General features: G+C 49.9%; 3 protein-coding genes across 5 annotated transcripts; 2 read left to right on the forward strand and 1 right to left on the reverse strand.

The window, feature by feature from the left end:
- The first annotated feature begins 829 nt into the window (after positions 1-829).
- JPH4 (junctophilin 4) lies at positions 830-7,709 on the forward strand. The gene is made up of 5 exons (XM_044662262.1): positions 830-1,208; positions 1,655-2,426; positions 5,214-5,332; positions 5,872-6,404; positions 7,626-7,709. Exons 1-5 carry the CDS (start codon positions 830-832, stop codon positions 7,707-7,709), a joined length of 1,887 nt encoding a protein of 628 aa, XP_044518197.1.
- Positions 7,710-10,671: 2,962 nt separating this feature from the next.
- Positions 10,672-19,221, forward strand: AP1G2 (adaptor related protein complex 1 subunit gamma 2). Of its 2 annotated transcripts, XM_044665233.1 has the most exons (21): positions 10,672-10,945; positions 12,201-12,325; positions 12,506-12,647; positions 12,806-12,902; positions 13,185-13,261; positions 13,847-13,942; positions 14,158-14,238; positions 14,313-14,411; positions 14,661-14,716; positions 14,951-15,064; positions 15,254-15,394; positions 15,502-15,556; positions 15,666-15,788; positions 16,914-17,003; positions 17,097-17,224; positions 17,461-17,565; positions 17,904-18,027; positions 18,113-18,248; positions 18,431-18,594; positions 18,714-18,812; positions 18,907-19,221. In XM_044665233.1, exons 1-21 carry the CDS (start codon positions 10,742-10,744, stop codon positions 19,006-19,008), a joined length of 2,358 nt encoding a protein of 785 aa, XP_044521168.1. In that variant the 5' UTR covers positions 10,672-10,741; the 3' UTR covers positions 19,009-19,221. The 2 variants fall into 2 exon arrangements, with proteins under 2 accessions (XP_044521168.1, XP_044521169.1); XM_044665234.1 differs by lacking the exon at positions 17,461-17,565.
- Positions 19,222-19,918: 697 nt separating this feature from the next.
- Positions 19,919-24,085, reverse strand: THTPA (thiamine triphosphatase). Of its 2 annotated transcripts, none has more exons than XM_044665236.1 (3): positions 23,856-24,085; positions 22,165-22,716; positions 19,919-20,073 (listed from the first exon to the last, which is right to left on the reverse strand). In XM_044665236.1, exons 2-3 carry the CDS (start codon positions 22,709-22,711, stop codon positions 19,937-19,939), a joined length of 684 nt encoding a protein of 227 aa, XP_044521171.1. In that variant the 5' UTR covers positions 22,712-22,716; positions 23,856-24,085; the 3' UTR covers positions 19,919-19,936. The 2 variants fall into 2 exon arrangements, with proteins under 2 accessions (XP_044521171.1, XP_044521170.1); XM_044665235.1 differs by lacking the exon at positions 23,856-24,085 and adding an exon at positions 23,161-23,185.
- Positions 24,086-25,435: the final 1,350 nt, after the last annotated feature.

The following is a 25,435-nucleotide window of genomic DNA, read 5'->3' on the forward strand; positions in this document are numbered from 1 at the left end:
GGTGGGGGTCTTCTGCCATGGACTCTGCGCCTGGGGGGCAGTCTGAGCCCCAGCCCACATGGTGAGTAGCACTGGCCCCTCTCCTTGCCTGTTCGCCTGTCTCCACCCCCTGCCTTTCCCCTGCAGTGCCTCCCCTAGCCCTGAGTTGGCCCGCCCCACCAAACCCCCTGCCCATCTTTGGCCAGTTGACAGCAACCTTCCCCCACCTGCACCACCCCCCTGGGCTGGCTTCAGAGTGAAGCCAAAGAGCTAGGCTATGGGGTGCTAGCAGCAATTGGGGAGGGGGTGGAGCACTGGCTGTGGGAGCTCCCCAACCTCTCCTCCAAGCTGCTGTCCTCACCCACCCCTTTAAGGCTGGACGTTAGGAATTTCTTGCTAAAGATGCAAGATGGGGTGGGAAATTCTAGTGGGTGGGGAAGGATGGCAAGAGGAAGGGGGTAAATGGAGATTGGGGTCCCTGTCCTGGGAGGGGAAATTCTCAGAGAGAAGGATAGCGTGTGGATTGGGATATCCCTAAAACCTTGTGGAACTGTTTGGAGGAAATGCATGGAAGAGCAGAACACCAAAGCCATCCAGACCAGGAAGGGGGTAAGGAGAGAGGGGTGCTCACTCAATCTCTTTCTCCTTTTCTCTTTTCTTTCTCTGCCAGCCACTCAGGATGAGGGCCCACCCCTGTCTGCCCACCCTGGGGCACTCCCAGCTGGCCCCGGTCTGACTCCCCCAGCCCCTCGGCCCCACCAGGCATCCAGGCCCCACACCCTCACCCAGTTCCCTGGCCCTCCAGGATGTGCTGAGCTGTGGGGAGGCTGAGGCCACGCCAACTACATGCATGTCCCCCGGGGGCAAGTTCGACTTTGATGATGGCGGCTGCTATGTGGGGGGCTGGGAGGCTGGAAGAGCACATGGCTATGGCGTGTGCACAGGGCCCGGGGCCCAGGGAGAGTACAGTGGCTGCTGGGCTCATGGCTTCGAATCCCTGGGCGTCTTCACTGGGCCCGGTGGGCACAGCTACCAAGGCCACTGGCAGCAGGGCAAGCGCGACGGGCTCGGCGTGGAGCAGAAGAGCCGCTGGACCTATCGTGGCGAGTGGATGGGTGGGCTGAAGGGGCCCAGTGGTGTCTGGGAGAGTGCCTCGGGACTGCGCTACGCTGGGCTCTGGAAGGACGGTTTCCAGGACGGCTACGGCACCGAGACCTACTCTGACGGAGGTGCCAGGGCGTGAGCTGGGCCACCCAAGCCTGTCTGTGTCCTACATCCCTTGCCCACCTCCGTCTTCATACACCTGTCCCAGTTAGCCGCCCTCGTCATACCTGCGCGGTCTAGCCCTAGCTGCCCTCGCGCGTCTCCTTCTCCCTGGCCATACTGATTGTCTGGGTCTCTCTACCTCGCGCCATCCATCTGTCTCCATAGAGGACTCTCCCCCTTCCCCCCCCCCCAATCTAACCACTGTGTCTATTCATCTCCCTATCTAGTCTGGTTCATCCAATCTTCACCCCGCTGTCCCTGTGCCTCTCACATTTGCTGTTTTTGTACCCGTGACTTGGGTACTAGGGTAGTAGAAGGGCGGGAGAGACACTTGGCTTGGGGGCTGGGGGCCGGGGGAGGGACAAAGAAGTCTGTCGCCCCTCTCATCTTCATTTTGCTCTCTCTTCAGGCACCTATCAGGGCCAGTGGCAGGCTGGCAAGCGCCATGGTTATGGGGTTCGCCAGAGCGTACCCTTCCAACAAGCGGCCCTGCTGCGCTCACCGCGACGCACCTCACTGGACTCAGGCCACAGTGACCCTCCAACGCCGCCCATACCTCTTCCCCTACCTGGCGATGAAGGGGGCAGCCCAGCCTCAGGCTCCAGGGGAGGGTTTGTGTTGGCAGGCCCGGGGGACCCAGACACAGCCTCCTCCCGAAAACGGACTCCAGTAGCCGGGGGCTTCTTCCGACGCTCACTATTGTTAAGCGGGCTTCGGGCAGGCGGGCGTAGGAGCTCCCTGGGCAGCAAGCGGGGGTCTCTGAGAAGTGAGGTGAGCAGCGAGGTGGGCAGCACAGGGCCTCCGGGCTCTGAAGCCAGTGAACCTCCAGCCCCCGTCCCTCCGGCACTTATTGAGGGCTCTGCCACCGAGGTGTATGCAGGGGAGTGGAGAGCCGACCGGCGCAGTGGCTACGGAGTGAGCCAGCGCTCCAATGGGCTGCGCTACGAGGGCGAGTGGCTTGGCAACCGGAGGCACGGCTATGGCCGCACCACCCGCCCCGATGGCTCTCGAGAGGAGGGCAAGTACAAACGCAACCGCTTGGTTCGAGGTGGACGGGTCCGTAGCCTCCTACCCCTGGCCCTGAGGCGGGGTAAGGTCAAGGAGAAGGTGGACCGGGCTGTTGAAGGTGCCCGTAGAGCAGTGAGTGTGGCCCGCCAGCGCCAGGAGATCGCTGCTGCCAGGTAAGACCCCAAGAAATGGAAAGGGGCCATACAAGAGTTTGGGGAGGGGACCGGAGGGCCAGGAAACAGGTGTGAGTTAAGAGCATGAAGCCTGGAAAGACTCTGGGAAGGTATGGAACCTAAAACCAAGCCAGGGGCACTTGAGGGCCTGGGGACCCAGGGAAAGGAAGGCAATAAAGGGAGGAGTGATGTCGGGAGGGGAACAAGAGGTTCACAGAAAAGAGCGGTAGGGAAAATTCTATTAACCGAGTAGGGGGACAATGTATAATTCTTCCTGTGTGTCTGTATTCATGCCAATTCCACCCGCATTTACTAAAGGGAATCACTTCTCTGGGCCTCAGTTTCCTCATCTGTAAAATAAGGAGGTGAAATGGGGGGGGGGGGGCTCTAAGGCCTCCTCTAGTTCCAAAGCCTGTGATCCTATAATCCTGAGATTTTTGTTTGAGTCTGAGTCTTCCAGTGGGTGTGGGTGTGTCAGTGGCAAGTGTGTATGGATGCATGTGTGTGTGTAGGAGGGTGCATGGGGATATGTGTGTAATTGTGTATGCCTGTTTAAAAATACATGTATATGTATACATATATATATATATAATCATGAGTATAGATCAACGTGGCAGCAGATCCAAAAATGTATAGACTGTTGACATTTTCTAAATACTTTCAACAAGGCCTCTGAGGCTAGAAGCAGCAAGGCCTAGAGAAGGCTAGGCCCAGAATTTGGTTAGTAATTTCCATTTCTAATCACATTCCAGCTTGACCAGTCTGACATCATTTCAGACCTGGGCCTTAAGACCAAAGCTGGCATCCTCCTCCGTGAAGGTGTGGCCCAGCGTTATGTCTTGTCCCTCCCTTTAGCCTTTAGGAGGGGCTCCTGAAAAATGGTGTGCAAACTGACTTCTTAGAAATCAAATCCCATATTCAGCCTTCCAGGAGATCTTGCTATTGAAAAGAACATCCGGAAGATCCTGCTGGAAAGTCAAAACCCCTTTTTGGATTTTAAGAATCCCTGAGAATTATCACTCCTTCACTCCTCTGATTCAAATGCTTTTCCTTTTGTACGTTAGATTTTCCTTTAAAGGGGAGCCCCGAATAGGACCTGTGGGTATTGCCTCAGTGAATGAGAATATTAGTATGGATGTGAACGTGTGGAGATGTGTGTATGCATGTGTGTACACGTCTGTGCGTGTATGTGTTTGCCATTGTGCCCCTGTGCCAACCCAGAGCCCACATCTCCAGCGCTGGCTCCTTCCCCACCACAGGGAAGGCCCCAGGCTGGCTAGGGGAATTGGATGGTACAGGAACAACTGTTCTGTGTATGTGGCTAGCGAGGCAGTGGGAGGAGGCTGGCTGGTCTCCCCAGCAACAGGACTAGCGGCCCTGATTGGCTGTTGGATTCCATGGAAACAAGGGAACCTCAGCAGCAGAGCTTCTCCCAGGTAGCCCCAGAATGCCTGGGCCTGACTCCCAGGGCTCGACCATCTAACACACTACACATTCACCTGAACACCCCAATTCTCATAGGCCAACGGAGACTAGATGGCGATCCGAGCAACCAATGGCAATGCTGGGATGACGGCATGGAGGAGGGGGTGCACATGGCACAGGGAGGAGGGCTGGGAACCTTGAGGAAAGACAGGATAGCAAAAAGGGGCTGCTGCGATAAAATACGTGGGGGAGGGCTGCTACATGATGGCGCATACCTAGGAAAGGGAGGGGCGGCAGAGCTCATGGAGGGCTGAAAGAGGGGGCACCATAAAAAGGGGCAGGGTGAGAGAATGATGGGGAAAGGGAGATCTTAGCCTGCTAAAAAGTATGTGAAAACAGCAGAAAGCTGGCAAAGCGTGCTCTACGGAACTAGGGATTGATGAATCCCTAGACTAAACAAAAGAAAGACTGTGAGAAGAGAGATTATGCTAAAAGGGAGGAACTTGTCACAGTCATGTAATAGCAAAGATATGGTGAGAAGGAAAGGGGAGTTTGTGCAGTATGGACAATGGGGGTGGGGGGACGTGGGTGGTGTTAGAAACTGCAGGGAAGAGACAAACTTGTTTCCAGAAGTCTTCATGATGTTCTCTAAAGGAAGGGGAGGATGGGTCAATAATGATGCAGAAGGAAAGGCATGAGGATCAGAGAGGGAGAGGTAGTTGTGGAAAGCACAGAAGGGGTGCGATAATAGAGAAGGGGTGTGATGACACCATTTGAGAAAGGGTGATAATAGCATGGGGGGGGAGGGAAAGGTTGGGCAGTGATAACAGAAAAATGGTTCCCCAGCACAAAGCGGTGATTTTAGAGAAGGATGTGATAATATATGGAGGGATTTCATACTGGGGGGGGGGAGGATGTAGAGGGACAGATTCACAGGTAGGGAGGAGTCCTTTGAGGAACAAGGATTGGTCCAATAAGATGGAGATGAGAAAGTGTTACTAGAGAAAGGAATTGATAGGGAGGTGTGATCATAACAAGAAAGTGTGTTAACAGCTATATCAGAGGTCAGCTATAAGAAGATCAAAGTAAGTTTTGCACTTCAGGGGAAAGGCAGGGAATCTCCTCTAGGATGGAGTGGTCAAGGATGTGCAAGAAAGAAGATGATAATAGAAGCTGAGGAAGTGTGATTGATTAGTTGAAGAGTGGACTAGGGATGGGAAAATGGTGGGAGGATGTGCTATAAACTGAGTGTAACCACAGAGGACTCATGGTAGCAAACTGGATCATGAGGTGGGAGGGGGTCAACTGAGAGCTGGGCAGTAGGAGTTAGACCCACTAAGAGCCTGTCCCTGGTCCTGGCAGGGCAGCAGATGCTCTCCTGAAGTCAGTGGCAGCAAGCAACACAGCAGAGAAAGCTGTGGAGGCAGCTCGAATGGCCAAACTCATGGCCCAGGATCTGCAACCCATGTTGGAAGCACCAGGTGAGATGTGAAGGGCCCTGGGATGGTTGTAGGTGTGCCCTGAAGCTCTGTCATGGTCTTGAAAGCCCAGATCTAAAAGGGGAGGTTTCCATGGAGGGAGGCTGCTAAGGAGAGGAGAGAAAGAAATGGAGGAGAATAAGAATCCAGAAAGGAATTTACAAGTGACAATTTAGAGAGTCCTAACTGAGGTCAGCCAGTGGAGTGAGAGGGGTCAGAAGAGAAAAAGAGGGTCCTATGAGACAAATAGAATCAATCAATTTGGAAGATTAAGTGAAATTAGTGAGTAAGGTTAAAAGTATGAAGTTAGGATCAAGGAATCTAGCAGGTGATGTTAGGGAAGTCTGGAGAATTCCAAAAAGAGGAAAGGAATATGCATTTATATAGTACCTACTATGTGCCAGGCAGGATGGTAAGAGCTGCTTTACAAATAGTATCTCATTTGAAAGATTATGGGATTGTGCCCAAGAATCAAAGTCTATAACTTCCCTTACTGGAAAGCCCAGGTTTGTGACCTCATTCCTCACCCACCTTTGCCCCAGGCCGAAGACCCCGGCAGGACTCTGAAGGCACTGACACTGAGCTGCCCGACTGTGACAGCCCTGGAGTTTATGAGAATGGACTGACTCCTTCTGAGGGTACTCCAGAGCCTCCTAGCAGTCCTGCCTCGCCCTGCCAGCCCTGGAGACATCCTACCCACCGAAATCTTTTGCCTTCTCGGGATGATGGCGGCCACCTCTCTATCCCCAAATCTTGGCCAGAGGAGTGGGGAGGCCCAGGTGGACCTGCAGAGGAGCTAGCTGGCTATGAGGCTGAGGATGAGGCAGGGGTGCAAGGGCCAGGGGTTAGCAATGGTTCTCCCCTCCTTGGGGGCTCCAGTGACAGCTCGGGAAGCCTTCGAGAAGAAGAGGGAGAGGATGAGGAGTCTTTGCCCCACTCAGAGCCCACCCTAGACCCAGGGCTTGAGCCCACAGTCACCCCTATACTGAGGGGCGCATCTGGAAGGGCTCTGGAAGCAGGCAACCTGACAGAGGCGCTAGAGGAGCCTGGTGCCACCGAAGAACCTGCCCAACGGGTAAGATATTTTCTTTACCCTAGACCTTCAGCCTTCATCCCAACCAACACCTCCTATTCTTCCCCTTGCATCTCAAATCCCTTGTTCCTCTTCTCGACAACCTTAGTGACCTCCAATCAACCGTAGCTTCTCAATTTATTATCGTTTTAATCTCCCAGTTTTTCAATATCTTCATTTGTAAAATGTTTGCTGTGGAAAGGTTTGAACTAGACAAGATCATTAAGATCCCTCCCAGAGTTTAGGTTCTGTTCTTTGAAAGTGGAGGAGTCAAGTGACTTGCCCAAGGTAACACAGAGTTCTTAGAGTTTTCCAAACTCTTCATCCCTCCTTCTCTATCTTGTCATCACTCCCTCCAAGTTGCTATTCCATAAATAACTTTCCACCTTGCCATGGTTCCTCTTCTTCCCCAGAAAGAAGCAGGAGAGAAGGAAGGGGAAGGTTTTTCCTACATCTCCTAAATGGATGAACTCCTAGAAACCACATCTTCTTTCCTTTCTGTATTTGACTTTCATAGTAGTCATCACATGTACTACCTGCCATCATTATGGTCAGACCCTACTGAGACCTGGCAAGGAGCTAAGGAGAGTCAATAGACAGCACTATGTGCCAGGTTCTGTGTTAAACACGGGAAACAAATACAATAAGAGAAAGGCAGTCCTTGCCCTAAAGGAGTTTACAATCTAATGGGCAAGATAAAGTGCAAAAGGACCCCTGAAAAGGGTAGGGGAGGAGCAGGTACCCAACTTTGAGGCATAAAATGGAAAAATCAGTGGGAGGAGGCCCAACATAGTGAAGTCGCATGAGAAATAAGAGATTCTTAAATGGAGGTTTGGAGTCCAGGGGCCCCAAAGAGAAGCAAAAGGTAATAATGAGGTGGAGTACCAAGATCTTACAGGGTGATAAGGTTAGCCCAATAATCAGCTTCCTGGGGGCACAGTGGGGGAAGTTATGAAGTAGTTCAGTCAGGTGAGAAATAGGGAGAGGGGACTGTTGGGCTGCAAAGGCACCAGGTTGCTGGAGAAGGCTCTGTGGCCTGGTAAAGGGAGGAAGGATATCACTGTTCAGAGCCCAGAGTCAGCACCTCCCATAGTTCTACCCACAGGGCTTAGGCAACTTTAGTTTTGTCCTAATGGAACCAAGCCCCACAATGCTAACTGACAGTCCCCATCAGGCGTCATAGTCTTGGAGGAAAATGACCCTCTTTTTGTTTTCCTTTTCCAGGGAGCTGCTAACCCCTTGGTGGTGGGAGCTGTGGCACTGCTGGACCTGAGCCTGGCCTTCCTGTTCTCCCAGCTCCTAACCTGAGGTCTCTCCCTAGTCTGTGGCTCTGGTTCCCACCTTCTTTTTCCTTTGGACCTGCCTTTTTCTCTCTGTCCCATCTTTCTAGCTTCCTTTCTCTGCCTTTCTCTTTTGTCCTTTCCTTTTCTTTTCCCATTTATTACTTTCTGCACCACCACCCCCCCTCTTCTTTCTCTTACTTTCTCCTTTTGGCTTTATGTCTCTTGTCTTTTTTTTCTCTCTCTCTTTCTCTAGATTGTTTACATATGAAGGGCTCTTCTCTCTCAGATTTACTCTCTGAGATATACAAATCTAAGTCAGACCATCACATCCACACCCTCCTATCTTTCCTAGGGATCAAAACTTCTATAGGGAAGAGATGGGATGGGCGCTGAGGGTAAGGGAGGGTATGATGTGGAGGTATGTGAGACCTCTCCAACCAGCAAGGTGGAGAGGATATCTGGAGATGGGGTGACTGACTGCAGGATCGGGGCACCAGCAACGCTGCTATGAAGTCATCCCCTATGTTTCTGCCTCTCCATCCCAGACTTCCTACTTGGAGATTTTTAGTATTCCTCCAGGCCCAGAAGGGGGTAACCAACATTTACCCCACCTCCCTAGGAAATTATGGAGACCAGCAGGACAAGAATAGAGATGGAGTGTATGAGGGGCATCTCTTTCCCTGTGGCAAGTTAATCAAATGGTTCCTGCCTAACTTTGTCCTCCCCTTAGGCAGAGATCAGGAGGAGGGAGCAGGGTGTCTCTTGTTCTTCCCTCCTCAGCCCCAAGGGTGGTAGATAATTAGCAGAATAAAACCACCTGGAATCTATTCCTTTTCTCCCAAACCTTCACATACCCCCTTTCTCTGTCTACCCACCTTCATTCTCCCTTCCCACCCCCAGCCCCCATCTATACATGGTCTGGACTTGTTTGTGGCCTTGATAATGTTATAGAGGGGCAGAGGGAGGCATTCCTATTATATGGGGTTGGGGAAACCTCTGCCAGTACTCCAGTGGGAGGTGAGGGCTTCTGGGAGATGGATTCAGATTAGAAGATGGAGGTGTTGAAGGGCAGCAAAGTTGAGCCACTCCCAGGAATCCCAATTAAGGTCTGAGGACAGGGTAGATGTCAAAGGATAAGAATAAGGACTAGATCTATGACTTTGCTTTAGAAAACTCCCAGATGAGGAAACCCCCTCTACCAATACAAGTTGGCAACTTCTCTGCAACTTATGGTCTTAGAGAGTTGCCCAGAACATGGGGCAGTTAAGTGGCTTGCCCAGGGTCCCTTTTGCTATTACATCGGGTTTCCTCTCTAAGGATCAAAATGGGGATCTGCCTCTTTGGGGATAAATCCCTTTAAGGGAAGAGGGGCCCTCATGCACATGGAGTAGGGTGAAAGATAGAAGTCAAAAATCCCCAAAAAAGAGGGGTAGGGAACACCTTGTTTGCAGCTGAGCAGTCACTCTTATTGGCTGTTCCCCCAGACGACAGGGAACCTTAGGAAGGGGGTTGATGTGAGGTCCCCAGGATATGTCCTGCACTGCTGAAGGCCTCTCCCTTCCCCTGCATGAGGCAGAAAGACAAGCTGCCCATTATCTCCCTTCCCTAAAGAATGTCCATGCCTGGGAATGCCCCCCACCCTCTCTTCTTTTTTTCTGGCCAGGCTATTTTCTACCTGGCCCACTTCCTTCCCCTCTAAGACTTTACTTCAAATTTCTACTTCGTGGATTTGGGATTGAAGTCAAACATCTCAGCTCACACCAAGTCTTGCAGGAAAAATAAAATAAATTTAACAAAAAATATATTAATAAAAAAGTTTTAAAAAAGGGGGGGCAGTCATCTCTTTTGAGGTGTGAAGGATTCAGAATTTTGACACCAAGACCTCCTCTCCCCTCCTTTGGTCAATTTTGTTGCACTAAGGGTAAGAGCTTATGGAGGGAAAAGTGGGGGTGGGGAATTGAACCCACAAATCAGAGGAGGATGGCTGGTGACCCCCAGGCCTATAGGCTGCCCTTGCTCCATCCCAAACATCGAATTTTCCCTCCTCTGTCCCATCTGTTCGCTTCAGTGCCAAGTGCATGGACTCAATCTGGGGAATGGGGTGCAGAGGAGCTGAAGGCTGGATCCTGCTGATGAGAATATTTGCGCTTTTTTGTTTATATAAAATTTTAATTTCTGTAACTCGTCAAGATTTGCAAAGCGCTTTACAAATGCTGTCATTTGATCCTCATAATCACCTTGAGACGCGGGTGCTATTATCTCCATTTTACAGATAAGGAGGCTGAGGCAAGCCGCAGTTAAATGACTTGCCCAGTCATACAGCTAGTGCGTTTTTTTAAGGTGGGATCCGAACTCGGGTAATCCCGATTCCAGGTCCCGTACTCAGTGCCCCTAGCCGCGGAAGGTCGAAGGACTGGGCGGGATGTACTAGACAGGGATGAGGGTGAGATGGGGCGGGCCAGGGGCAGGCCCAGGTAGGGAGCCGCCCCTGACCGGCCTGGGACCAGGAAGCCCGCATAGAATCGGAGAGCGGCTGACCCTAAGGTTAGGATCAAGTGGATGGGCGCTTGGTCGTGCACGCACGCGCGCAAGCCCTCTAGACTGAGGAGCGGGAGGCCATCGGCGAGGGGGAGGGACTGGGGTCTGAAGGAACGGCGAAGGACCAAGTGGGCAAGAAGGAGGGGGAGGTGGGAGGGAGGGAAGACCAGGTGTCTGGGGATTGGGATGGCGGGGCAGAAGGGCGGGGCAAGGTGGGGAACTAGGGCGAGGCTCAGCACATGCGCAAGCGGGACACTGGGAGACGGGAAGGGCTCGCGGGGTGCGCATGTCTAAGACTTTTAGGGAAGCGAGAAGGGGAGTACGCATGCGTAGTGAGGAAAGCCCGCAAGAGGGGCGGGATCGGAGGCCCGCAGGTAGGGGGTGGGGCGGGGCTTCGGCCTGGGGCACTTATGGAGTTTGGGGCAGCGGGTGGGGCTGACGCAGCCCCTTCCCCAAGACCCACCCGCCATTGCTGAGCGCCCGCGGGCCCGCAGCCCTGCCCCCCTCCCCCCTGCCAGGATGGTGCTACAGTCCCTGAAGCTGCCGGAGCTGATCCAGGAGATCCGCGGGGCCAAGACACAGGCCCAGGAGCGGGAGGTGATCCAGAAGGAGTGCGCCCACATCCGGGCCGCCTTCCGCGAGGGCGACGCTCCCCAGCGCCACCGCCAGCTCGCCAAGCTCCTCTACGTCCACATGCTGGGCTACCCTGCCCACTTTGGACAGGTATACCTGGCCCGGGCAGCGCCCCTCCAGGCAGGAGCCGCACAGCCCTCAATCCTTCCCTAGTACCCAGAGCTTCCAGACTCCCACCTACACTCACAAGCCCACACCCGAAATCAGAGGCATAGCCTTTGCAGCCAGATGACCCCTCATCCTGTCCCCTGCTCCCCAGACTTTTCCAGGGACTCCCTCCTACACACCCAGGCTCAGAAGCATAGCCATTGCAGCCAAGTGACCCCTCTTGTCCCTTAACAGCAGTCCCCGTTTATCTTTCCCTTGAAAGTGCTGAGTTACTAAGCCAGCTCTATATACAATTCTACATCCTAATATATTTACAATTGAAACCACTGATTTCAAAACCATTAGGGTTTAAGTCTGCTATATTAGTTGAAATGAATGCAGTTTACCTTACCTTCAGATCAGATTTTCTGCTAACCCTTCAGCCAAGTAGGCTAAACAAAACAAAATATTGTCTAGGAAGAAAAGTTTAAAAGCCCCCTCCAAAATCCTGAATAATTTGGAGCACTCAACTTGGGACTGTTTCCTGCTGCCCAGGCCCCAAGATTTCCCAGGGACTCCATTTTACTTACAGCCTCACCAGAGACAGGGGGCACACCATGTCAACCAAGATTTATCAACCCATAATTCTTCCTAAGGATACTCTACCTCCACCACTCACACACACATTAATGAGCATGCTCATATCCTCAGGGAGGACAGGCTATGTCAACTAAGACTGATTTCTCCCTGGATCCAGAAACCCCACACCATAGCCATTCTTCTGAATCCAGGCCTACCAATACTGGTCCCCATCTGGCCTTTGGAACCCATCACTAGGATGGCCTATTTGTCTTCATTGATTTACTCAACTAATGTTCATTGAAATGAGATCCCCACAAGCTGTCTTCCCCGGTAGATTCCAAGAATCTCTTCCTTTGACATAGACACAGTTAAAATGGTTCTGAGTCTTCCATGACATAGGATGGTGTCTGTCTATGCCAGGAAGAGTGTTTTTAAAGGCCTCTTTTAGACATAAATCCTGAAGCCTAAGGTATATACCTAGTAAACCTCACATTGGAAGGAAGGGGATCATTTCCATTTGCTGCCTCATTTTGGCACCATTCCATTTTCCCTCTATTGGATCATCATCCCCAGAGGGTTATTTTGGATGTTAGGGAGGGAGATGGGCAGAGATTTCAGCATCTCTGGTCCCTCTCACTCTTCCTTCTGGTCTGTGGCCTCTCCTATCTTCCCATAGATGGAGTGTCTGAAGCTGATTGCATCACCTCGATTCACAGACAAAAGGGTGGGCTACCTGGGGGCAATGCTGCTGCTGGATGAGAGGCAGGATGCCCACCTGCTCATAACCAACAGCATTAAAAAGTGAGGGGGTTGGGGAGAACAAAAAGGATTTATTGGGGCGTTGGGGGATTCTCAAAACCTAGCTGGGGAGTGGGCCCTGAAAGAGTGATGGGAGGTATTCAATAATCCTGGAGTTCATCCTGGTGTGGGAGGGAAGATTCAAATCCTAGAACATTCCCCAATCTTGGCCAACCTCTGTAGTGACTTGAGCCAAGGGATCCAGCCAGTACAGGGCTTGGCACTATGTACCCTAAGCACCATGGGTTCAGCAGAGATGTGCCGAGACCTGGCCAGTGAAGTGGAGAGACTGCTGTTGAGGCCCAGTCCCTACATTAGAAAGAAGGTAAGTTGGGATGGAAGGACCAATGAAATGTTTCCCTTCAATAAATTCTTCCTTGGCACTTTTTATTCCTTCCTGCTCCCAAATCTGGGCCTGATATGGCTGGGCCCTTATAATGTCTTCTGGCCTGTGTGTCCCTCTTCCCTCCCCCATCCCCACAGGCAGTGCTGGCTGCAGTGCACATGATCCGAAAGGTCCCTGAGCTCTCTGACATCTTTCTCCCACCCTGTACCCAGCTGCTGCACGAACGCCACCATGGTAAGAGCTCCTTAACTGGGGAGCTCCTTTCCTTCTCACTGTTAATAGGGTCGTCTGAACCTGCCACCCTTCCTTCCCATACTGTTCTGTCTCCTTTTTCAACTCTGGATAGGGGTCATAGAAAAGAAATTTGTGTAACATGGCCCAGGGTAGAGAAGTAAAAGGTAAGGGTCCTCATTCCTTGAGTGAAACAGATTAGCAGATTGTCTTTGAAATGGGCTTTCCTCTAACTCCATTTGACTTAATTTTTTTTCCTTCCTCTTTCCTCCTCCTTAAAACCAGGTATCCTGCTGGGAACAATCACACTGATCACAGAGCTATGTGAGCAAAGCCCAGCTGCCCTCACACATTTCCGACAGGTGGGTCAAGAAAGAGCTAGGAGAGGGGGCAGCTGGGTAGCTCAGTGGATTGAGAGTCAGGCCTAGAGATGGGAGGTCCTAGGTTCAAATCCAGCCTCAGACACTTCCCAGCTGTGTGACCCTGAGCAAGTCACTTGACCCCCACTGCCCACCCTTACCACTCTTCCACCTAGGAGCCAATACACAGTATTGACCCCAAGACAGAAGGTAAGGGTTTAAAAAAAAAAAGAGCTAGGAGGGGCAGTTAGGTGGCTCAATAGATAAGAGAGCCAGGCCTGGAGATTGAGGGAAGGGGGGACTTGGGTTCAAATGTGACCTTAGCCACTTCCTAGCTTCCTGAACAAGTCACTTCACTCCAGTTGTCTAGCCCTTACCATTGTTCTGCCTTGGAACCAATACATAGTATTGATTATCTAGAAAGAAGGCAAGGAAAGAAAGGGGAGGGGGAAAGGGAGGAGAAAAGAAAAAAAGGAAAGAATCAGGAGATTCATGGGAGAAAAGTACAAAGTAGTGATAGTGTGAGGGCTTGATTAGGGAGACACAAGATTCTTGTGTCCCACTATGAAACCATGTTCCCTTCCCCAGGTTGTACCCCAGCTGGTGCAGATCCTTCGTACCCTGGTGATGTCAGGATATTCAGCAGAGCATAGTGTGTCTGGGATCAGTGACCCTTTCCTACAGGTTTGAACCTGACTTTGGCATTTGCATCTCTCTTCCCTCTCCCTACTGCATCAGGGGACAAGAAAGATAACCTAGCTCTAACAACTACTCTGAAAAGAGTGTGGTTCTGCGACCAGTTACCTTATTTTGTTCTCTTTGATGCTGAATTCTGCTTAATCCCTTTGACTCTACACCATTTTTACTCACCCTGTATCCTTTGATTCATCCATCCCAAGGTTCAGGTATTGAGACTACTTCGGATCCTAGGCCGAAACCATGAGGAGAGTAGTGAAGCCATGAATGATATGTTGGCCCAGGTCAGTTTTGTGGGAGTTGGGGTAGGTAAGCATCTGAGTTAGGGATGGTGCTGACTTCAAATTCACCCACTCAGGTGGCCACCAACACAGACACAAGCCGCAATGCTGGCAATGCAGTTTTATATGAAACCGTACTCACCATTGTGGACATCCGTTCTGCCTCTGGCCTTCGGGTACTGCCTGGGTACTCCCCTCTCGCAATTGTCACATATGCTGCTCCTCCTCCCCACCCCTAGACTTCTGGAGATACCACCATACAATCCTAGACATTACAGATACTGTTCCCTGCAAGTCACTTTGATGTTTTTCTGGCCCCTGGTAGTACTTACTTTCACCTACCTGCACTCTCCAGTCCCCCATGCCATGTATTCCCATGTCCCAGGCAGTAGCATCACCCTCTCCCTCACTCCCCCCTGCCCCAGGTTCTCGCTGTCAACATCCTTGGCCGCTTCCTGCTCAACAGTGACAAGAACATCAGGTAATAAACACCTGGTCACCTCAGGCTGTCTGGTTGTATTTAGCCTGACCAATGCCTGGTCCTTTACACGTCTCTCAGCTTCCTTCAGGGTCATGTTGCCCATCAGTACCTACCCCTCACCACTGTGCCCCTGTCTGAGGGACAGGGTTGGGGATGGTGTTTGTGGAAGTGATTGATTGGAGACAGTTCCAGGAAAGTATGAAGGTTGTCCCCTCCTACCCACTTGCCCCCCAGGTACGTGGCCTTGACCTCACTACTTCGACTGGTACAATCAGATCATAGTGCTGTGCAGAGGCATCGGCCCACCGTGGTGGAGTGTCTGAGGGAGCCTGATGCCTCCCTTAGCCGGTGAGTAGAGCTTGAGAAAATGGGAAAGGATTAGTCAGAGTAGAACCTGGTGACCAAGGGAGAGGTTGTATCTGGGTAGACTGGGATGAGGCTAGGGAAAGGGAGATGGAGCTAAGGAAATAACTAGTGATAGAAGTAGGAGTTGGAGAACCCTGATTTGTTTGTTTAAACATTTCCTGTCTATTCTAGGCGGGCACTAGAACTGAGCTTGGCTTTGGTGAATAGCTCTAACATTCGGTCCATGACCCAGGAGCTCCAGGGTTTCCTGATATCCTGCCCTGTGGATCTTCGAGCAGATTGTGCATCAGGCATCCTGCTGGCTGCAGAAAGGTGAGAAGTATTCAGGTTGTGGGGGAAGCAGGAGAAAGCTCCCTCCAATAATCCCCTCCTTCAGTAGGCAATACAGTGAATAAGCCTGTTCTGATCTTTGCCCCTAGATTTGCCCCAACAAAGCGCTGGCATATAGATACCATAATGCAGGTGCTAACCACGGTGAGAACAGTGGGTTGGATGGGTAGGGAAGAAAGAGTTGGGGGCAAGAAGTAACCCTGAATGAAAAAGTTTAAGTATTCACTTGTCTTTCGCCATTCAATGGATACAGGCAGGCGCTCATGTTCGAGATGATGCAGTGGCCAACTTAACTCAGTTGATTGGAGGGGCAGAGGAGCTCCATGCTTATTCTGTGCGCCAGCTCTACAGTGCCTTGGCTGCAGACATTTCCCAGGTAACTCCTTTCCCCACCCTTACTCCTTCCCTTAAGACTACAGGTGTCCCTTCTACATCAAGGGGGTAAGGGACGCAGCAGTGCCCCTGTGATTTGGAAAATCTAGGTAAAACTTTTTGGCTCTCCCTTCATACCAGAGAAGAAGTCTGAATTTTCTTTTTCTTTTATGGAGTATTTGCAGTAAAATTTGGTTAAGTATCTGGTAATAGGCTATATGGCCTCTAAACATTTTTTGTGTTGTCTGCAGCTTCCACAAAACTCCCCCAATATTCTGATTTAATTTCTTATGGCAACCCATGATATATCAAAACCGTGATGGGGGAAGTTGCAATGTGGATGAACAGATGAATGAAAAAGCCTTTAAGTGCTTTCTATATACCAAGCATTGAAAATACAAACACAAATTCTAGCTCTGAAGGAGCTTACCTTCTAATAGGGGAAGGTAACACCTACAGAAGGGGTAGCAGCAAGCTAGCTCATAAGGCCTGGGGTTCTACAGGGTACTACAGGGTACACAAAGGCTGATGGCAAGTCCTGACTGACCTCCTAAATATCTCTGTCCCCTCAAATAGCAGAATCTAAATCTCAAAGGGAGGGGCCTTAGAAATCATTTAATCCAATTCCCCTCAATTTTCTATTGAGGAAAGGGAAGGCCAGAGGTGTTTTTCCCCAGAGCTCATGATGTGAACCCAGGTCTTCTGGCCTGAAACCCACTGCCCTTTCCACCTCTCCTCAGCCAGCCCCCCCTTGGCAACGTTATCCTTGTCCACCTCAGTAGAGTGGGTGAGTCAATGACGTTTTTTTCTCCAGGGAAGGGACAGCACTTGTTCCTGTGAGCAGACAGGACACCCTCCCTATGTCCCAAGGCCCTCCATTTGTTTAGACTTTGCAGCTCTCCCTTTTCACCACTAGAGGCCAGTGGGAGCTCAGGGGAAAGGGGCTGTAGCTCCCACTTGCCCGAGTTTGTGCTCAGCTCTAAAGTCCCTAATTACCATTGCCATGGGGTCCTTCTTTCACTTTTCCTGATCAAAAAGGCTCTGAGCCTTAGAGTATCAACCTGATGCAGAGGACTGGGAGAGGGAGAGGAATCCAGATGGTGACATGGTCCTGTCTTCTCCCATGCAGCAACCCCTGGTGCAAGTAGCTGCCTGGTGCATTGGAGAATATGGGGACCTTTTGCTGTCCGGGAGCTGTGAGGAGACTGAGCCCCTGCAGGTAAAGCAGAATAAGGACAGTGAGAAGGCCTCATGGGGTAAGGGACAGGAGCAGGTGGCCTCATGTGGACCTTTGCTGTTTTCCTGCATTTAGGTTCAGGAAGAAGAAGTGCTAACACTGCTCGAGAATGTGTTGCAGTCCCACCTGTCCTTGCCAGCTACCAGAGGTTTTGCCCTCACTGCCCTAATGAAACTTAGCACCAGGTTCCAAGGAGACAACAAGTAAGAAAGGGGTCCCCTGCATTTCTTTTGGGCTCCACCATGTCCTGCCCTTCTTCATGCCTCCTTTTCCTTGACATTAATAGGCAAAGAATCCTAAAACTCCCCTAGAGAGCCTTTCCCTCTCTTTTCACTTCTGGGGCTGAAGGGCAAGAACAGAGGTGGGTGATGGGTAGACTTTAAGCCACATTAACTGCTACCCCTTCCCTTCTCTCCACACTGCCCACCAAATGCTCCAGCCGCATCCGACAAATAGTGTCCATCTATGGAAGTTGCTTGGATATAGAGCTGCAACAGAGGGCTGTGGAATACAATGCTCTGTTCCGGAAGTATGACCATATGAGGTGTGACAATATGGCCCCTCAAGTTCCCCTTGCCATGCTCTCCAATTTCTTTTTAGAGAAGTGCCTTCTCAACACCTAGAAAGTCATTCTCTCAAATGCCCTTTACCCAACATTGTGTAAGTTCTCAGCCCTCCAAGATAACAGTTCTTTGAATACAAAGGCAACACTGTCTCACTGTCAGTGTAAAACAAGCATTCTCAGTTGTTCCCAGCAACCATGACTATTCTCACTGAGCTAGCTACTCTCAACTGGTCCCCATTATGTATCATTAGTCCAAAAGAAAGGTGATAGGCAGGAGCAGTCTTGGAGCCAGAATGCCTGGGTTGTGTTCCCTTCAGATCAGCGGTCTTAGAGAAGATGCCTCTTGTGGAACATGGTGAGTCCCAAGATGATGAGCCAAGAGAAGGCAAAGAAGAGCCTTGGAATCCAAACAAAGAGGTCCAGTCCCACCCTGAGCCCCCGGTGAGGAGACTGGAAGAACTAGAGCCAGGAGAACTTTAGCCTATTCCCCCATCCTGTACTTATCTCCTTCCTTGATCTCCCCCAGGCCTCAAATCTTTTAGACCTCTTGGATCTCCTGGATAGTGCCAATGGAGATGCCCCACCATCTCCTGCTTTAGATCTAACCCCAGGAGATTCCTTGTTACACCTACTGGATTTTCCTTCCACTGCCCCCACCCTAGGTAAGTGCTGGCACAAGGGGAATACTGACATGGCGCAGAGGTATGTGATTTCTCCACAGCTCTGTAGCAGGGTCTGTCTGGGGCCTTCTGAATGTCCTCTCCCTCCTTCTCATCCACTTCTCTGCTTTGCATAGCCATTCTAGACTCCTAAGGCTGAGCTCTTCTTTATAATCCTACTCTAGCACCCATCCCAGGTCTAAAGGTGTTTGACCGAGAAGGGCTACAGATGAATCTGTCTTTTGTTCGTCCCCCTGAGACACCCTCCCTGCTTCTGATCACTGCAACTGCCACCAACACCTCCAAGAGTGATGTCACACACTTTGTGTGTCAGGCTGCTGTGCCCAAGGTTAATACTAAAATGGATTTTAGTGGGAAAATTAAGAGCTTATCAGAAAAGGGAAAGGAGGGCAAAGTGGTATGTGGGCCTGATGAAATACCTTGCTTTTTCCCCATCCCCATGGCCAGAGTTTCCAACTACAGCTGCAGATACCCAGTGGGAACACAGTTCCAGCTCAGGGAGGCCCTCCCATCACCCAGGTCCTTAGAGTCTTCAATCCCAGCAAGGTGAGAGCCAAGAACCCTGATGGTTATGGGCAACTGTAGAAAATTAGAGAAGCAAGAAGAGCAAGGGAAAGCCTCTCTGTTCTCTCCTTCCTAGGCCCCTTTGCGGATGAGACTTCGACTTACATATAACCACTTTGGCCAGTCAGTACAAGAGACCTTTGAGGTGAAAGACTTCCCCTTAGAGACTTGGCAGTGATGGGACATGCTTCCTTAGCCTGAACAGGAAGAAGTTCCAGCTTCTCTCCAGAGAGCCCTAGACCACCTGGGAGGCTTGAAGCCACTGTTTCCAAGGGTTACCAGTAGGTGGCACTCTGCTTCCACAATTCCTTCCTGCAGAGACTGTTTGGGATATGGGGGGCTCATATCTCTCCCCAGCAATGAAGGATTACAATAAACTTGGGGGAAGAAAGCCATGTCTAAGTCTGTTTTGGGGAAGAGCCCTTGGAAACAACAGAGAGCAAGGAATGGAACCTCTCAAGAACAAGGCTTCTCCCCTGAGCCTTGGGAAACAACAGTCTATAAACTGGGATGTTCTTTGTTTCCTACTTCAGGGCAGAAATTTACCTCAATTCACACAAGACCCAGTCTACCATCATGGGGCAAAGGAGGACACAATTACCAGTGACATCAGAATATCGGTTTTTCTGGCACAACCTCCCATCTATTTTCCTTTACCAACACTCCCTCCACCCCAGCCAGGGAAATCCCTACTGTTTGCCCTCATCTCTAACTCAGCTGTAAGGCGGTTAGGAGCCGCTGGCAGAATCAATGGCATCGACCAGGGGGGGGCCGGCGAGGGATTTTCCTGTGCTTAACTACTGATCACGGCTAAGTGGAAATCCTATAAACACGAGCGGAAATCAATGGAGGCTGCTTAGCGGCTGGGGGAGAGGGGCAGCCCACAGATTGCATCTGACGGATGAAGGAAAGGAGGTGAGCAGGGAGGAGGTAGTAGTGGGGTAGGTGAGAGAGAAGGCAGAGGAAGTAAAAATGGCAGAAGGACTGAGAGAGAGCAAGGAGGAAGGCTGGGGAATTTAAGGGTGGTCCTTATTAGGCCGCGAATTCTTTCCCCACTCCCCAGGCCCCAAACAGATGACACCTACTCATCACACATCACAAGCTGTTTAATTCTCTGTGGCTTCAGAACTCTGTTCGTCATTCTTCCCAGTGGCTTTTTCTAATAGGCGCTGGTAGTCCTCAGGCCTGAAGCGCTTCAGGTATACTATCAACTTGCCAGGTGTCTGTTCCTGCTCTGACACACCTATAAGCAAAAAGGTAAAGAGGTAAGCAAGGTCCTATGGGTACTTAGGAAAGCATGAGAAATCCAACAGTTTTAGACTTGGTTTCATTTTCTGAGCCTCACAGTCAGTGTGCCCTGAAGTTCTTTTCTAGATAGCATAAGCCCCTGAGCTCTAACCTCAGCTTTTTACCTCCGTTGCCTTCCAAGTGCTCCATGAACCACATAAAACAGCCCTACTTAACTCCTGGAACTTCCATTTCTCTGGGTTTTGGAGTCAGATTAAGACACAAGCCATTTTGGTTGGCAGTTCTTGCTCCAGCTGCCAAAGGCAGGCAAATCTATGTAAAGGTAAATATAATCTTTCTCCTACCCAATAGGAGATGGGAAAGGCCTTATAATAACTGGCTCATTTCAGTTATTGCTTCTGTTCCCTGATAAAGAGTAAAGCCTTTCTAGAGAAGGCCAGAGCTCATTGGCTTGGTAATGAAGCAGGACTACAAACACACACATATGTAAACCAAGGAATGAAGAAGAATAGCCCAACAGAAAGGCAGAAGGAGCCATGGCTATGGACAGAGAACCACCTGGAACAGGCTCACACTACATATAGCAAGAGAGATGTATAGTTTCTACTAGACACTGGCTGAGAACAAAGACTATCTGTGCTTCTTTGTATCCCCCATAGTTGTACATCTGGCTCATATCTGTTCAAATTAAAGGAATAGGGGATCAAGTATGCATGTCCAGCCAAGGGGCAGAACAAAGTTAGACGGGATCTTTGTGCAGAAAATTATAAAGGGAGGGAAGGATTTTTAGTGAAAGGTTTTGTAATAAAATAAAGGCCCTTTAGTGCCTTCTTAACAGCACATGTCCAGGTCTCCTGCAAAGCAACAAGGACAATTCAGCTGATAATATAGTCCAGCATTTCTCAAACTAATCTGACCTCAAAACTCTTGGATTTGAACTATAACCACAGAGATATGAGATCACTTAGTCCCAACCTACTTTGTTTTACAGCTAAAGTCATAGGCCCAGAAGGTCTGGGAAAGTAAATCTGGAGTCCATCTCTTCCCACCACATCATACCACTTTCCTTAAGAGACCCAGGTCTTTTTTCTAAGCTGAGGCTGTTTCTGCTATACCATGATCAGGTGAAAAGGCACACTGGCATGGGCTTTATCTGGTTCAATCCAAAGACCTTGAGCAAGTCCTATCTAGGCCTCATTTTCTTTTTTCTTAAAAAAAAAAAAACCCTCTTAACTTCTGCCTCAGAATCAGTTCTAAGACAGAAAAGTGACAAGGGCTAAGCAACTGGGGTTAAGTGACTTGCCCAGAGTTACATAGCTAAAATGTGTCAGTGGCCAAATTTGAACCCAGGACCTCCCATTTCCAGGCCTGGAAGACATTGTCACTGTGCTACCTAGTTGCCCCAATCAGAATTCTTAAATTTATTTGGTCACAGAACTCTGGGCCTTGAAATGTCGACTGAACTATAAATGGCATTCATAGGACTAGACAACCCCTATGATAAAGGAAGAAGTTGGTGAAATTGTAGAGCAAAATAATCCTTTTTTCATGCCTAGCATGGGCATTACTAAGATAACACTACAGTACTCATGCCCCATAGATTTTATAATATGTAATTTGGAAACTGATGACATAGAAATTGGCTTTGGATAAAAAGGAAGTAGGAGTAGAGGCAGCAACTGGATAGGTGGTAATGAAGGCCTTGCACTTGGGAACAGAGAAGTAGGCCTGAAAAAGAGAAAATAAAGTTGGGAAACTTAAGATGGGGTCAAAGAGGGGCAGGACAGGGATCTGGAGATAGTCAAGGAGGAGCACATGCCCAAAAAAGTATAGAGAACATGTGAGCCTGACAGAAAACTGAAAATTCCAAGGAAGGAGATGAGATACAGATCCAACCAGAGCTCCTAATCAATGGAACAGGAGAAGGGAAGGATTAGATAAACATCTCTGTTTTAGACAGGACAGGGATTTTATCCAGGGGTCAGAGAAGTAGTACCAGAGCACCTGTCCCACTGTATTGCCTAATAGGTCAGTCCAACCCTGAGGGAGGTAAAAGGGAAACAAAGTTGAGTGTCTGCCCCCTCACCAAGCAAAGAGCTGAGACTGTGGATCTTCTCCAGGGCTTCTGGTACCTCAGCCTCTTCTCGAACTAAGGCCTCCACTTCGCCCACAGCATAGCCGAAGTCTGCTGTGTCTAGATCTACTGTAAGTGGCTCTTCTTCATCACCAGCTCCAGAGAGGGCCAGCTTCCAGATGCTCCGATTGGTTACATAACTGGCTACTTCTTGCAGTCTCAGCTGCCCTAGCATGTCGGATACCTTCTCAGTGCCCAGCCCTCCAGACCTCAGCTGCTCACACAACCGGGCTGCTATGGCAGCCTCCGTGGTGAGCTCCACGTACTTAGTATGGGAGCTAGTGTTGCCTCCTGCTCCAGGGCACTTGAGCTCCCATCCACTCCCTTCCCGATACCGGAGCCAGTGGTCAGCCTTCATGAGGGTGAGCTCTGGAGTGTCATAGTAGCTATCACGGAAAGAAATCTGGCTCTCCTGAGTGCCACCCAATTCCTTCAACCGATCCTCAATTCCTGGCCTTGGGACAAATTTTTGTTCCACCTCAATCCAGGGATGTGTCATGTTGCCTGTAGTCAATGAGTCAGTTAACAAACATTTATTTAGTTTATACTGTCTGTAAGGGAAAGAGAATAAGGGGCAGCACAGCCTGGTTCAAAGAGTGCTGAATTGAAAAGCAGGAAGACCTGGGTTTATAGCCTGGTTTTGATCCTAGTTTTGTGATTTGGGGCATATCACTTAATCTCTGAACCTGACTTTCTCTCTAAAGCAATGCCCTACACCAGCTGCTTTTATTATTTTTTTTTTAAACCATACCTTCTTAGAATCTTAGTATCAGAGCCATAAGGACTAGGTGATTAGGGTTAAATGACTTGCCCAGGGTCACACAGCTAGTAAGTGTCTGAGGCCGCATTTAAACCTAGACCTCCCGTCTCTAGGCCTGGCTCTATCCACTAAGTCACCCAGCTGCCCCCAAATCATTGCTTCTTACTTGTGCATATGATAGGCACTACTCAGGCTACAATGATTTGATTCCATCCTCAAGCATATATACCTCAGTGGCTCCTCAACCAAATGGACTCTAGTCAGCCTTCCCCTCTTCCAGCTTCAATTTAGGGAAGGCCCAGTTTTTAAGAAAGTTCCACACCTCAAAAAGGAAAGTATTCCTCAGGCTAAAATACGAAATTGTTTCTCAAGCAAAATGTTAAGCCAGTTGATGATGTGGGTTTTATGTCCATGTGACCTAGCACAGTTTCTAGCACACAGTGGGCTGGTAGCATTTTACGTTTTTTAACAAATGAAACAGAAAAATCCTTTCCATAAAGGTGATAATTCACCTTTATATAGTGCTTTAAAAAACAAACAACAACAACAACAAAAAAAACAGTCCTCACAATTCTGTGTACTAACGTGTTGGAATATTATCCCCAATTTACAGATGAGAAAACTGAGGCTCAAATTAAAAATGTAACTGGATAGGGGGGTGGGAGTCCTCTCCCCACATTCGCCCCACCCCTCTCCCCGGGCCCACGTTAAAGAAACAGATTTATTGATGTTACTGCCAAGGTCTCCCCGCTGGCCACCACCCCCGAAGCTCCGCCCGACCGGCAGGCCCTGAAGGGGCAGGACAGAACTTCCCCGCGATGCATGATGGGAGCTAACCACCACCCCACCCTTCGGCCTCCCGGGTCTCGGGGCCCGGCCTCACCCTCGCGCCTCTGGCCCTGGATCCAGCTCCAGCGGCCATATTAGTTCCTGGCTGGGATGGTATAGACTTCAGGCCAAGTGTGGTAGGCCTGCGGGCTTGCGAAGAGGGCCCAGTCTCCGGCTGTGGGCCGAAGGCGAGAGGCCAAAGCCCCGCACTCCACCCCTCGTACCCACTCGGGTCTCGGGGCGGGCTAGGGTCACTGGGCCTCAGGCGGAGCCGGGGAGCAGTTGAGCCGGGAGCATTGTGGGAGATGTAGTTCGGCGGAGGCGCTCCCTCTGCCCTTCTCCCCCTATCCCCCCCCACTTCGCCCACACCATCCCGTCGCCCCGTCACCATGGTGACGGGAAAACTGCAATTAGGGCCAGTGGGACTCCGACTTAATACTGGGCTGGGCGGCTGGCGGTGGGAGAAAGAAGAGGGTATGGACATGGGGGAGACTGGGATGGGTAAGGAAAAGATGAGATGAAGTCCCAACTTCCCTAGCCAACCCCAAGTACTCAAATCCTCCCAGGCACTTCCCTGGGCCTGATTAAGGACTGAAGAATAAAAGATTGAGACCCTCCCCCACCACCACCACCATTGTAAATGGATTTGAAATAAAAGGGCATAAGAAAAACTAAACGGTGATATGGTGTTTTAAAGATGCCAAAACTGCTTTACATATTTTCATTCTCCTTTGATACTCACACCACCTCCAAATTGGGTAGTACCAGTGCTATTATCCCCATTTTACAGATGAGGAAACTGAGGCCTGGATTGTCACTCACCTAGAGGGTTAATGGCAAAGCGGCTTGAATCCAACTCTTCTGATTCCAAAGGAATGCCGGTCTAAAGAAGGGAGTGTACTCTCGTGAAAATAATAAAGGATCAAAATGACTTAATTGTACAAGGTAGTGTCCTAGAAGTATTAGTGCAGTTTTGAACTTTAATATTTCTGACCCACTGAGATGCTAAACACTTTACTGAGATGTGGCTTTTTCCAGCCTACCTATATTTGCCAGCTTCAGGAAAATGGGCTTCCTAAGGATGAAGGGTGAAAAGTGTCTTGAGATTGAGAGGAGCCACTCTTCATCTCCTCAGTTCTTATTCCATTTCCAGTCCAGCTCAGGTGGTCTGTACAAAGACTGGGTTTCGAGGATAACATCTTGCACAGTAGCACCTTTCTCCCTTTTCCAGACTATTTTCAGTTAGACCTTTTCCTTGTCAACCCTGCTGCAGGTTCTTAAGCAGTGAGAGAAAAACAAGATATTATGACTCTCAAGCCAGAAACCTAACTTGAAACTCCCATTATTAGCTTCCTCTTGAGTTGCTTTTGACCTTGCAAAGAAGACATGTTTTACTTGTGTTTGAATATTACTACCTAGTCATGATTTCATGAGCTTTAGTGATTCTCCTGAGGGGAGGACTTAGGAATCCTAGTTATAGAAAATTATATTTAGGAGACAATTCTGGCTAATGCAAAACAAAGGGAATTGAATCTTATCTTCCCTAATGTTTGAATGAAAAAGGCAAGTACCTTTCTCTTAAGGTCATTTAGGCATTTATTCCGTAAAAAAGGGGGCATTGGTTAGACTGGAATA

This window comes from Gracilinanus agilis, chromosome 2, assembly GCF_016433145.1.
Source record: "Gracilinanus agilis isolate LMUSP501 chromosome 2, AgileGrace, whole genome shotgun sequence".
Taxonomy (NCBI): Eukaryota; Metazoa; Chordata; class Mammalia; order Didelphimorphia; family Didelphidae; genus Gracilinanus; species Gracilinanus agilis.

Excerpts from the sequence above, each read along its gene's own strand:
- JPH4 (XM_044662262.1), top strand. The coding sequence starts at position 830 with ATGTCCCCCGGGGGCAAGTTCGACTTTGATGATGGCGGCTGCTATGTG. Across the intron at positions 2,427-5,213 it reads CAGGAGATCGCTGCTGCCAG|GGCAGCAGATGCTCTCCTGA; the intron begins GTAAGACCCCAA and ends TGGTCCTGGCAG. Across the intron at positions 6,405-7,625 it reads CCGAAGAACCTGCCCAACGG|GGAGCTGCTAACCCCTTGGT; the intron begins GTAAGATATTTT and ends TTCCTTTTCCAG.
- AP1G2 (XM_044665233.1), top strand. The coding sequence starts at position 10,742 with ATGGTGCTACAGTCCCTGAAGCTGCCGGAGCTGATCCAGGAGATCCGC. Across the intron at positions 15,395-15,501 it reads ATCCTGCTGGCTGCAGAAAG|ATTTGCCCCAACAAAGCGCT; the intron begins GTGAGAAGTATT and ends CTTTGCCCCTAG. Across the intron at positions 15,557-15,665 it reads TAATGCAGGTGCTAACCACG|GCAGGCGCTCATGTTCGAGA; the intron begins GTGAGAACAGTG and ends CAATGGATACAG.
- THTPA (XM_044665235.1), bottom strand. The coding sequence starts at position 23,185 with ATGGAATCAAATCATTGTAGCCTGA. Across the intron at positions 22,717-23,160 it reads ATCAAATCATTGTAGCCTGA|GCAACATGACACATCCCTGG; the intron begins GTAGTGCCTATC and ends CATTGACTACAG. Across the intron at positions 20,074-22,164 it reads CAGTCTCAGCTCTTTGCTTG|GTGTGTCAGAGCAGGAACAG; the intron begins GTGAGGGGGCAG and ends TTTTGCTTATAG.